General features: G+C 35.5%; 1 protein-coding gene across 2 annotated transcripts in view; it reads right to left on the bottom strand.

Annotated features, from left to right (window-relative positions):
* The window catches only part of LOC129261115 (protocadherin Fat 1-like), a 42,245-nt gene that overhangs the window by 7,989 nt on the left and 21,759 nt on the right, over window positions 1-12,497 (bottom strand). The window contains exons 20-25 of one of the 2 annotated variants that reach the window (XM_064099217.1): window positions 12,089-12,280; window positions 10,560-10,723; window positions 9,087-10,080; window positions 8,525-8,737; window positions 6,667-7,422; window positions 2,388-2,414 (exon numbers count right to left, since the gene is read on the bottom strand). In XM_064099217.1, the coding sequence (XP_063955287.1) occupies window positions 2,388-2,414; window positions 6,667-7,422; window positions 8,525-8,737; window positions 9,087-10,080; window positions 10,560-10,723; window positions 12,089-12,280 (2,346 nt within the window). The remainder of the gene's footprint in view (window positions 1-2,387; window positions 2,415-6,666; window positions 7,423-8,524; window positions 8,738-9,086; window positions 10,081-10,559; window positions 10,724-12,088; window positions 12,281-12,497) is intronic. The other variant, XM_064099218.1, reaches the window with a different exon arrangement.

Here is a 12,497-nt window from a genome sequence, read left to right as displayed (position 1 = left end):
TATACATACATATGTACATGTACAATAAATATATATATACCACGCAAGATGCACAATCTAATGGTATAGAACATATCAACCATACCAAATGTAAATTGTTGCATCTAACCTGTGACGAAGTCTAATTAACTTCATCAATCTTTGTGCAATGCAATGCAAAAGAGAGATGGAAAATAAAAACAAGTCAGATGGAATGAAAAAAATAAACATTGCATCGTCATGGAGAAATCGAGAGATACCACAGGCACAAGCTGGATGATTGTAAGCAAATTAATATCAGATCTCATGCTCGATTGTTAGAATGGCATCATGTTAATGGTCAGTTAACAACAGAAATCATATCTATTCTTCAAGAAAATGTGTTTGCAATCTCATACATTCTTTAATTGCATGCAATACATTACAGCTCCATACATTTAGTAAAACTCAAAGTCATACAGTAATAAAAATAAATCAGCCTGAAAAAAATTAAATTGCTAGCAGCTTAAAATAAGGGCCGTATATTGTGATACAGAGGAAAAAAACTGTACATACAAGTGTACTGTATATATAGTGTTTTCTGAAAATGATATGTTATTCTACTAGGAAGGATAAACCATGTAGGTATTGATGGGTTCTATCTATTCGTGTAGTGTGAATGTGAGCAATAAATTGAATATAAGGAGACAGTCTGAGTATAGGGTTCCTGAAAAGACAATAGTCTACAAATTGTCATAATGTGTAAGATATTCAAGCAGAAGAACACTACTTGAAATGGACAAGGAATAGAAAATTGTGGTGATTGATAGTAAGACAATGCCGGAGAGAGAGTGTGTGTGGGGAGTGGGGGAGACATATAATAGATATGATGTAATTGGGTCAGAAAATAAAAAGAACAAAAACTTATTACAGATGATTAGTAGGGTCAAGAAAAATATGCCCCAAGACAGTAGGTTAAAACATGAAAGGTATATACAATTTAAACATGAAAAGTAGGGGTGGGTTATCTTATGAGAGACCATAAAGACCAAAATATAAAATGCTGGGGAATTTTATTCCAAGAAAAAAAACAACCCAATATGAGAAATACATGGGACAAGAGACATTGAAGATGGGAAGAAAAGAAATAAAAAGTTTGATGATAAAAGAAATAATAGGTGACATGGGAAGGGTCTGTGTCATTCCTATATTGAGACTGTGTACTCGGGAATTCACACTGTGAAATATGCATGTGTGTGAAATGTACATGTCCAGATGTTCATTTACAGTGCAAAATAAAATAGTACAATCATTTTCAATACACAAATTTAAAGCAAATCTTGTCTTTCTCTCTAAATTGGAAAAAAAAACTAAAGCTCTAAACTATCAATAGTTTGATTTTATTTTTGCATTCAGAAGTGATGATAAAAGAATTTCATATTCATAAAATTCTGCCCATATTTATTAGCATGCTTTAGACTTGCTTCATTCACCAGGATTGAAATAGAAAATAATGAAAGATTCTATAAAAAAAAAATCTAATCTAGTACCACTGATTCAAGCAGATCCGACTTAAAAAAAAATAATCTCAATTTTGTTAATTTCAAATCAGTGACACTTTGGAATGAGAAAGAGAAGATCCAATGGATGGAATGTGAACTTAAGTTAAAGCTGATTTACTTTCTGCAGCAAAATAATAAGTCAAAATGCATTCAAAAAGATGATTTAGGGTTTTGTGCATTTTCTTACATTATTTTTTTTTTGGGGGGGGGGGGTGGCGGGGTCACTTTTTACTGGATAATCCCTTCTCAAATCATATTCAACTTCCAGTACAACCATGATATTAGCTGCATCTCATAAGAGAGGGGAAAAAATCTAAAATCATAGCTTTGCAGAAGTTGCCATCATGCCTGCATGCACCAAGTAGCCTACTCCCTGTGAAATGTCTGAAACTAGATGGCATCTGTGAAGGCATCCCCACCAAAAGCTTGCAAAGAATCTACCAAAGTGTTTATATTTGCTGTTTGAAACAATAAAAATAGAATACTATACATGGTACCTGCGAGTGAATGTAAGTTTAACTAGACTTGACTGAATAACTATACTAGCATATATATACTTTCATTTAATACTACAGACTTTCCATTTTTGTAAATTTTGTTTTCTATTGAAGCAAACATATCCAACTGAAAATATCTAGCAGAGTACTTGATGGCATTCTCCACCATACTAAGCTTTCTTTCTTAATTTTTTATTTTATTTTTTATTTTACTGTAGTGGGCGCACTGTAAACAAACCCTGATAATTAAACCAATGCTGATGTATGCAAGTATTAAACTGGTGATATGTTGGTGTATGTGTGTAACTCGTTATCATACTGTATATTAAAGAGTTTCATACAAAGCGGCTCAAATAAGAATCCAAAATACCTTTCTTTCCCCGCTGCGGACCATGGGCTGTAGGATATAAATACAATACGCAAAAGATGAAATAACATGGAGATTAAAGGTCAAGGCATAGCGAATAGACAGAGGGGGCGCTTTTCAACACCCGATAGTTTATTTGATTCATGCCGTGCATCTTGGGATATCCGAGAGGGGGAAAGAGAGCATGTAAGAGCTCAGAACACGATGGCACATTATCATCAGCCTTTATGCATGCAGAATATAAATATTCAACAACAGTGCGATCTGAAATTGAGTGAAATGCAATTTGTTGCCAACAAGAGCAGCAAAGTTGCTCCAAAGTGGGTCCTAACTAGAGCCCGTTATTTGAAGGCATGACGTTGAAGATATTAAGCAGCTATAAAACAGAATGCAAGGCAGGACAGCCATCTTGAAATATCCCATGATGCATTGCATTCAAAACAATTCTATAAAGCAGAAACAAGCACTGTGAATAATATACCTTGAACAATATAGAAGTAAATGTATGAATAAGATAAAACTATACAAGGGGGAGTCCAATAGTAGTTTGGTTGACTGGCATTAACAAAGCAGAAAAAACAGGAGAAACATGTTCCCAAAAGTTACAGTAACATTCATCAAAAAGTAGAAAAGTTTATAAATTTCAAAAGTTGTTGTTACCGGTACTGAAAATTGAATATACATGTAGCTCTATCAGCTTTCTCTATATATTACCGTTCCATACAGGACTTGCAAAGAAATAAATTAACTAGAGTGCATTTAAGATTGTAGTCTGTAAACGAGGAAATATAGGAAAAAGTTCATGATTTTAGTTCAAATCGATCACAAGGAATGTGGACAAGATATGTCAAAATAGTTTACATTTTTTTCTGATATCCTCTTTGGTCTGTTTAATGTCATATACCACAAAACTTTTTACCAGTTCCTTTATATTTCTGCTTTGATTAATACCAGATTAATATTAAGGCTAGTTCCCTTTTACTACAAAGTATGAACACAAGACTTCTACAAAAGTAGAAAATGAACATGTCCAAATGATAGCATCAGCAATAATCCTATGCTGATCAGAAGTAAATTGGAGTTCAGAAATGGACAAGCATGTCATACAATATGATAAGTATAAAACAATTCTAACATTTTCACCCCCCCCCCTCCTTCATATCAAAGAGAATATATTTTCATTTCTACTTGCCAACTTCATAATTGATTGATAACCCAAGTGGGATTGCATAAGGAAAAATAGAACAACAAAAAAACATTTTAAATAACTACAACATTAGACACAAGAACAAACACTTATAATAGATAACTGAAAATATATCAAAGTCTTAATTGACGTTTCTTCAATGAAGATAAATGGCAATATGAGAAAATTCATAATCATGCAGACACAGAATACAGAATTCACACTTTAAGGTAATAGTGAATTTGTTCATGGAAAATACAATTTACCAAGCCTTCCTCCTTGGCAAAATAAAACTTGAAAAACCTTGAAGGATCTTTAATTTAATTATTTAGTTTCTATACTGATTAATTGGATCATGAATGCCAAGTGATTTGAATGTTGAATTGGGAGAGTAGAAGTGTTGTTGTTTTTATTTGACAACAAATAATAAAGTGGTACAAATTCTTCATTTCCCACCAATCAATTATTCATTTTCTTGTATAATGTAAACTAATCAATTTACTTTTTTTTCAATTCTTCTTTATCACCAAAGTGTCAATTCTGCACAGATGTCAACCATTTAAGTATATCAGGATATGAAATTATATACCAAACAAACATATACATTGTTATGAATGAATCATGTGAAATATGAAAATATATACATCATAGATACAATATAAATACTTGATTCATGCAATTTTACAGACATTTAACTGTTCACAAGTTGTTACATGATATATGTAGATTTCAAACACTATTACAAATGACCATTCAGGTAGTAAATGAGAATATAGTCATGACAAAAATAATAATAACCCATGCAGACTACAAAAGATAAATATATCACATTTATCACACATGAAGTACCATGTTTTTCTAGAGTATGATGACGTTATGTTCAGATGAATGTAGTTCAGTCTACTATACATGTAGGCAAGAATACATGATTGTGATAATCTTATAACTCTCAAGGATATTAGCTTGTCTTAATTAGGTTTGTGGAATATGAATATGAACTTAGAGTTAATAATAAATAAATAAATTTGAATAGACATCTTACAAAATTGGGAATGGATATTATTCAACATAACTCATTTGGGTGATGAATTATTTGAAAATTTATCTAATCATATTTACTCATAAAATTGGCAACCTAGGTATTTTCTTGCATTGCTAAATTGTTCCCTTAATAGTTTTATCCATCAGAAAAGAATATACATTGAGAAAGAATATCTTTTGAAGGGTAAAATATTGCCTATAAACATTGAAAACCATTAATTTTCAAGTTTCAGCCGTGTTGCCAATTTAGGGACTTGGTGATTATTTTTGTTCAATTTTCTTTAAGCATTGAACAAGATACTGATGCAATATAGATGTCGAACTTTTATTTCTTCTTCTGATGAAAATGTATTTTTTTTTCGATTTCTTGGGTGTTATTGGGCCTAACCAAAACATATTGTCAATTTTTGCTGAATGAGGCCAAAGCAGTAACTTAACTCAAAATATTAATTCTATTCATTAATGACCTGCACCAAATGACTTCAACTGAACATACCCTTGACACAGAGATAATCATTAATGTATGTTGAGGCGAGTTTAGACATGGGATAATGTACCAAATGACTTCATCTGAACACACCCTTGACACAGAAATAACCATTAATGTGTGTTGAAGTTTAAACAAGGGGTAATGTACCAAACAATTTCATCGACACAGAAGTTAACTATTAATGTGTTGAACTGGGTTAAGACAAGAGGTAGATGTACGATTTGATAAAATTACAAGATGTTACATGTTGGTATGTTAGGTTCACACTTGAAAGGGGAAAAGAAAACTGATGAAAGGAAAAGGGGCTTTTGAAATAGATGATGTTTACACATAAGCTCACATGTTCTGAAATATATATCTATTATCTTTATGACTGAATAATATTTTGTTAAATACATAAGCCCTTACAGTTGTGATAAAATAATGCATTTATGACACTTACATGTAAGTCAATACTTCTACTTTATATGATTTTGGTAAACTTGCAAATACATGAACTATTCAGAGGAAATAGGTTATATAATATGATATCAACTTATTTCTAAAAGGGATAATAAGGGAGGGGTGTATTTTTTCTAACAGGGATTTGTTTTGATGGAAACGGAAATGAAAAGAAAACAGGGTGATAGCTATAAGAACTCTTGTATTGGGGGTGTTAACAATACATTCAGTTTGGACTAACTTGACTGACTACAGTTTGATAAAAATTATCATTTAAGAACTCAAATATAGAGTATGTAGTTTACTTTGACCTTATATGATGTCTCAAATATTTTTCCACTGACTGGATGTTGTCATGTTGTTTATCAACTGAATCAAATTAGTAATGTACTGAATTGTTTAAATCTAAAAATGCAGAAAAATTATTCAAGATTTTCCCCACTTTAAACACAGGAGACAATAGCATGCAATCGGAAGAGGAAGAGAAAACAAGATTTATTTTCTTCTAATTACAATAAAATTGTTTCTATTTCTACAAAAATAACTCTAGATATTGAAAAAAATCTTAAGCAAAACATAATTATCATAACTGAGTGGCTGTGTGTGTGACATGTATATGAAGTGCACTACAGTATAATTCCTTCATTAAAAATATACTAAGGTTTGTGAACAATCACTGAAAGATGCAAATGTAAACATAAAACTGACAATGGTGCAGTGAGTGAAATTTCATCGCAAATAGGGCTGTTATGTTTCATTTATAGCAAGATCATTTTTTTTAATGTTCTTGTCTTGTACCCTTCTCCATGTCTGGCTATTATATATATATAAATACAAAGGATATTTTGTCTAATACCAATTGCACTTCCATCTTATTGCATTGTTTTCTTTTACTAGAAATGAAATGTGTAAAATAAAATAAATGAAAAAGACCAACATACTTGACTATAGAGTAGTGATAAAATAAAGAATAGTGTTGACAGTACACATAAGTAAATTCAGGAACAAAAAAAAAATGCACTGACATTCTCTACGAATACACTATGTGCAAGACAATACACAAAAAATACTGAAGGAATATATTTATATGGACAAGGGTCTATTGATATGGCATGCTTCCTCACTATGTGGTTGCGGATGCGTTTGAGTATTGATAGAATGATTGCCTCCTCTCTCTTCTTCTGGAGAACTCTGAGGTGATCTATGGATGTAAACTGTCTGATGGGTGTCGTGAAACTCTGTGGTGGTCTCCAGAGGGCTTCCTGCTGGTAGGAAAGGATCATTCTCCCCAGCTTCATCGTCATCGTCAAGTTCATCGTCCGTCTGGCAGCTTACATCAGCGACAACAAGGACAGGTCCATCCACGCCAAACTCCGTAGGATCTACATTAGTGTTCATATCAACCGGCTGCTGCTCAACCTCCATGGGTCCACCGCTTCGTCGCAGCGACTGATCACGTTCCACATACGGACGCTCACTTTCCGAATCTGTAGGTGCTTCAGACTGCGAGCTTAGAACTTCAAACTGGTTTATCTCCGGTTCCATGTTGAAGCGCACGCACTTGACGCTGGTCGTGACTACGGGCTCAGGCTCGCCTCCCTCCGAATGCTGCGAGTTACGCTTCGACGAGTTCTCATCCTCCATGGAGAAGGTGGAGTTTCGCTTTGACGCCAGAGCAGCCATCTGCTCCAGGTCATTGAGTCCGATGATCTCGCCCTCGTTGCTTGTATTGTGAACATCCTCCGATCCATCAGTGTCATTGTCTGTGCTTATGTCCTTCTCGGTGACCTTATCAGGGTTCTTGTCATCTTTGATCACCTTCGTCTTACCTGGCTTCACCAAGGCGGATCCCTTGGGTTTATTGCTTGATTTTAACCCTCCTACACATTCCAAACAGTACACATAATAATTACCAGTATGATTTCATATTTATTTGTATGTTCATTCAGACCATTCCGTCATGCGAGCAATAGGAGATAGAAAAAAAAATGTTAGATGAGAAGAAAAAAAGATGAAAGATGTCATTAGTATTTAGGTGTGAACATTCAGAGAATATGGTGCAGGAATGGAGGGTGGTTAAAAGGATCAAAAGTTTGGTATCACTATGTAATGGAACACATGGATATGGATATGTATGAATCCATGCAAAATATGATTGTGGGTTAGAATATAATTCGAAAGCAGATTATGATCCTCAAACATTAGGTATTTTTTCAATATATGTATATATAATATATGCATTGGAGTAATACTGTATTGTAATGTGCTTCATTAAATGAAAATTTACACACAGAACATGCAATAATATGCTCCCCAACACCAAATCTACAGATGAAAAAAAAAATCAATTCAATTTCAGCAATCGTGATGAGTGATAACTATATGGTGATTGAATATTATACTTTAAAATAAATCTATTTATATAATTATCCACAAGGACCCAATAATAATTTTTTCTTGATAATGGTGCAACTGCATGACATACATGCTTCAATAAAAAAAATTGAGTATAGAAATAGCATATTTGGTTAATTTAAGATAAATTGGTTTGTAACTGATCTTTAGATTAAATTGATTGTCCATTGTATGTTAAATAGCTAAATTATCAAAGATTCTATAATCCTCGTTTAAGACACTAATGAAAATGTTTATTTCAGAATATCTTATATGATAACCTATTACATTTAATCAGAATGAGAATATCTTATATTTATTATACCCGAGTATATATATCTTAAAATAACATCATTGATCTCAATTTTCAGTATGCATTTTTTTATACAATTCAACAGTCTGCTCATTTTGGGGAAACATGACTGTGCTCCTTCAAAAGATGACTTAGTTATAGAGTTAAGTGCTCCACCAAATATGTAGACAAAAGGGTGCTTTGACAGTTAAAGAAATACCACACTCCAACTCCCAAATTGCCAAATCATTACATTTTTTCATCTTTTCTGTTGCAAAAGAAAGGGTGAATCATACCTCTAAGGCCGTCATCTTCATTCTCTGTATTAACGGAGCTCATAGAGACCATATCAGCCTGGTTGGGATTGACGGCCCGGTAGGCAGGGGGGCTCTCCACCGGTGGATGACGGATGTTCATGGGCGTATTCAGGCCACGCCTAACAGGTGGTAGTATGCTAGGTTGAGAATGCTGCATGGGGTGGGGGCTAAGACCCTTATTGCTGTCACGCCCTGAAAGGAAAGGAAAACAGCAGAAATTGATTTTAATTGGGAAGACAACTTGGCTTCAGTCTTACCAATTACAACTACAAGACCAGTGATTACGAGTTCTAAATTTAATGTTACTTTCCCCATTTTTACATAAAATTTGACCAGAGGAACCAAAGAAAAACTTTCTACCATGAATCAGAAAATAAAGGATGCAATTAACTTTGGCGATGTAAAAAAGTTGAAAATGTGCCAATATTACAACAATCTGATATCACAGGAGTGAAAAAGAGACATTAACATCTTAGGCGCCTACATTCACGATTTTTTTTCCCAAAACTATTCACAAAAGGAGATGTCATCTTGAACTCACCATCGATAAAACTATTGTGCGTACTTGGAGTATCAAACTCCCATGTCGGTTTGGCAATGGAGTCACTGTCCGAAGCAGAGTTTGATGGAACAGGAGCTAGAGAGGGCGGCATACTGATTGGCTGTCCATGGTAAGGTATGTCATCATGACGGTCACGATCCAGATTGTTCAATGAATTATGGTTGCTACGGGTGTACGATGCTGGGCGTGTAGGTAGCGGAGGAGGCGTTGGACTTGGTGGGGTGGCGATCGGGTTGAGCGGCAAATTCAGTGGGTAATCCGAATCCGACAGCTTACTGTCCCGCTTGTAATCATCATCATAACTCCGGCCCATTCCGTCACGAGGCGGGTAACGTGATCGTCTCCTCTTATTGCGATGATAACGGCAGGCAGCAAGGATGAAGACGATGATGATTATAGCAACCAGGACACTAATGATAATGATGATAAGGTGCAAGGGGAACCCACTGGTGATTGTTGGATACTCTTCACAGTCGACATCATCTTGGCAATTCTTGATCTCACATCTCTCTCCGGACCAGTTATGAAGGCAATCACAGGTGATACTGTACCCATAGTCCAGACAGTTCCCGTCGTTCTCACAAGGATTTGGGCTACAGTCCATAGGCCACCTACGCTGGCACTTGCCAATGTTGTGCGGTTGGACGGAATCACCCAGGAGGGGTAACGGGGAATTGTCAAGACTCAGCCCACCCATGCATCCAGTAAAGCCAACATCTGCGGAACGGCGAGCCCTACCCTTGGCAGGTGGAGTGGAGCCGATGCTGATGGTGTCAATGTTCAGGTCTTGGTTTTCACCAGGTGCTGTGCCTTCCGCTGTGTACTGACCATCGAGGGTTAGCACAGCATGGTTTTTCTCCCGGTTGATTGAGATCTTGTGCCAGCCAAAGTCATTGACCTTCTTCTGAGTGATGCGAATCTTTGCTTCTCCTGTACCACAGTTCAAACGATACGTCAGGTATCCATTCTCAATCTACATAAGGAAAGAAAGAATCAAACAGACATGATAAAAAGATATCAATATAATTTGTATTGATCTAAACTCCACACACACATTAGCGGAAATTCAACATACACTGTAATACCCATGACCAACTCGACCAAGCAACTGCTATCAGGCACATAAAACAAGATAGACCTCAAAATGAAGAGGTTTTTTTTACACATTTGTAGTGCCCCTTATGGTTACGTATGCAAGTCTAAATCATTAGCACATGCAATCCAATACAAAAGTTTAATGTAAAAAAAGACAGATTAAAAGTCTATCACTTCTTTAGTGATGAAATCATGTAAAACATATAAGAAGTGGCACAATTTAACATTTCATTCAAAACTGTGATTTTAACTGCAGGACATGAATTTACAGCAGAAAAGTTTCCCAGGGGTAATACAGTATTATCACATGCTCTTTATGTTCTTTGACTAGCTTTCTGACAAGGAATATGAACATACCTCTAGAACGCTGTAGTCAAATTCACCAGCACCGTCCATGATGACACCATTGGGACGATCAGTGTTGATACTTGCTGAGAACAGAGTGGACGATGTAGACAGTACGAGGTCGGTGTAGGTCACATAGCTCTGGCCATTGAAATTCATTGCCTCGTCAGGTCCAGCTAAAGAAAGAGGGAGGAGAATAATTGAGGATGTTGATAATGCTAGAGCTATATAAACAATCGAAGAATGCCAATATCAACAATTAATGCTGTTAATATACACTCGGCAAAAAAAGTTCTTGGACACTTAGAAAACTTAATATATTTCATATAGATATTTGATTAAAGGCAAATTATTGTATGTCAACATGACCAGACAATATTCCTCTTCCAGTATGACATGACATTTTCATGTTAACAGTCATGCATGTGCATGGGTGGTTAAATGCTTTAAACAATAGAAATGTCAGTAAAAGAAAATTGCAAGAAATGGACCATTCAAAAGCTAATGATCATGGCCATCCTGTAGGCATACATTCAACAATTTCAACAGGGGGTTGTCCCCATCGAGCGAACATTGTCCAAAGATCTCTGGATGACCACAATGTTCAGCGCTTGGATCCATGGCCCGCTTGTTCACCAGACATGAACCCGATTGAACACTTGTGTGATCAGCTAGGAAAAATCGGTCAATCAAAGAATTCAACCAGGAGACACTCTTCAAGATGTCCGGCGTTATCTTCTGGAAGAATGGGACAACATCACCCCAGAGCAAATTCGCCAAACTTGTGACAAGCATGCGACGTCGATGTGCTGCACTCATTCAGAGCCAGGGTGGACAAACGAGATATTGAATTTTCTTTTGCTTATGCCAAGATACTGAAATTTGACATTTTTTTCATCGACTAACTTTCGACTTAAAATTCCAGTGGAATAGTGATGCATCCAAGGTGGATAACTTTCACTTCTCTTTTATCATTTAATGGATATTTATGCCACATAAACTTTCACAACTGAGAGAGTGACTGATCGTTTTATTGCAATTTTCTTTTACTGACATTGCTATTGTTTAAAGCCTGTAACCAGCCATGCACTGACTGATCCATTTCTTGCAATTTTATTTTACTGACATTGATATTGTTTAAAGCATTAAACCGCCCATGCATGACTGTTAACATGAAAATGTCAAGTCATACTGGAAGAGGAATATTGCCTGGTCATGTTGACATACAATAATTTGCCTTTAATCAAATATCTATATGAAATATTTTAAGTTTTCTAAGTGTCCAAGAACTTTTTTTGCCGAGTGTACAATCTGGATCACATACCAAGTTGAAATTATAGATGATAAGAATAATAATCAAGAACCACATGAAGGAATCTTTTAAGATTTTAAGAGAATTTTCATAGTTGTTTCAGATTACCTGTAGTACACACACACATGTATGTAATCACTTAAATGCAAAACATTTAGTTTCTAATCCAGTATTGAGCTCTTGTAATGCAAAAGACATCAAAGAATTAGAGTAACTTGTCAACACTTACGAAGGCAAGACAAAGAATCATCCATGCATTCACAGACATAGCCACTGTAGCCATCCCTGCGGCAGTTCATGTTGGCATGGCAGGGATTGCTTGCACAAGGATCATTGATCACAGACGGCGTGCGAGGCTTGGGGGTTGTCGTCGTTGTCGCCTTGGTTGTGGTCGGCTTCTTGGTGGTCGTCACACAGGAATCTAAAAACGAAGACAAAAAATGACAGATGTTTACAGGAGATGCCTCAATTGGATTGTGAGACTGGTGGACACAATTCACTTTTTCCAAATGGGCTAAAAGATACTTTGACATTCTTGTAACCAATGAGAATATGATAATATATAAGTCATGAAAACTTTTTAAAATGTAGTGGGGGGTCAGGTCCTACAATCTGGAAACACCTTCAACAAACATCTC

The sequence above is a fragment of the Lytechinus pictus genome, chromosome 5, assembly GCF_037042905.1.
Source record: "Lytechinus pictus isolate F3 Inbred chromosome 5, Lp3.0, whole genome shotgun sequence".
NCBI classification, from domain to species: domain Eukaryota; kingdom Metazoa; phylum Echinodermata; class Echinoidea; order Temnopleuroida; family Toxopneustidae; genus Lytechinus; species Lytechinus pictus.
The sequence above is the reverse complement of the archived record's forward strand: the minus strand, read 5'-3'. Positions and strand labels throughout refer to the sequence as shown.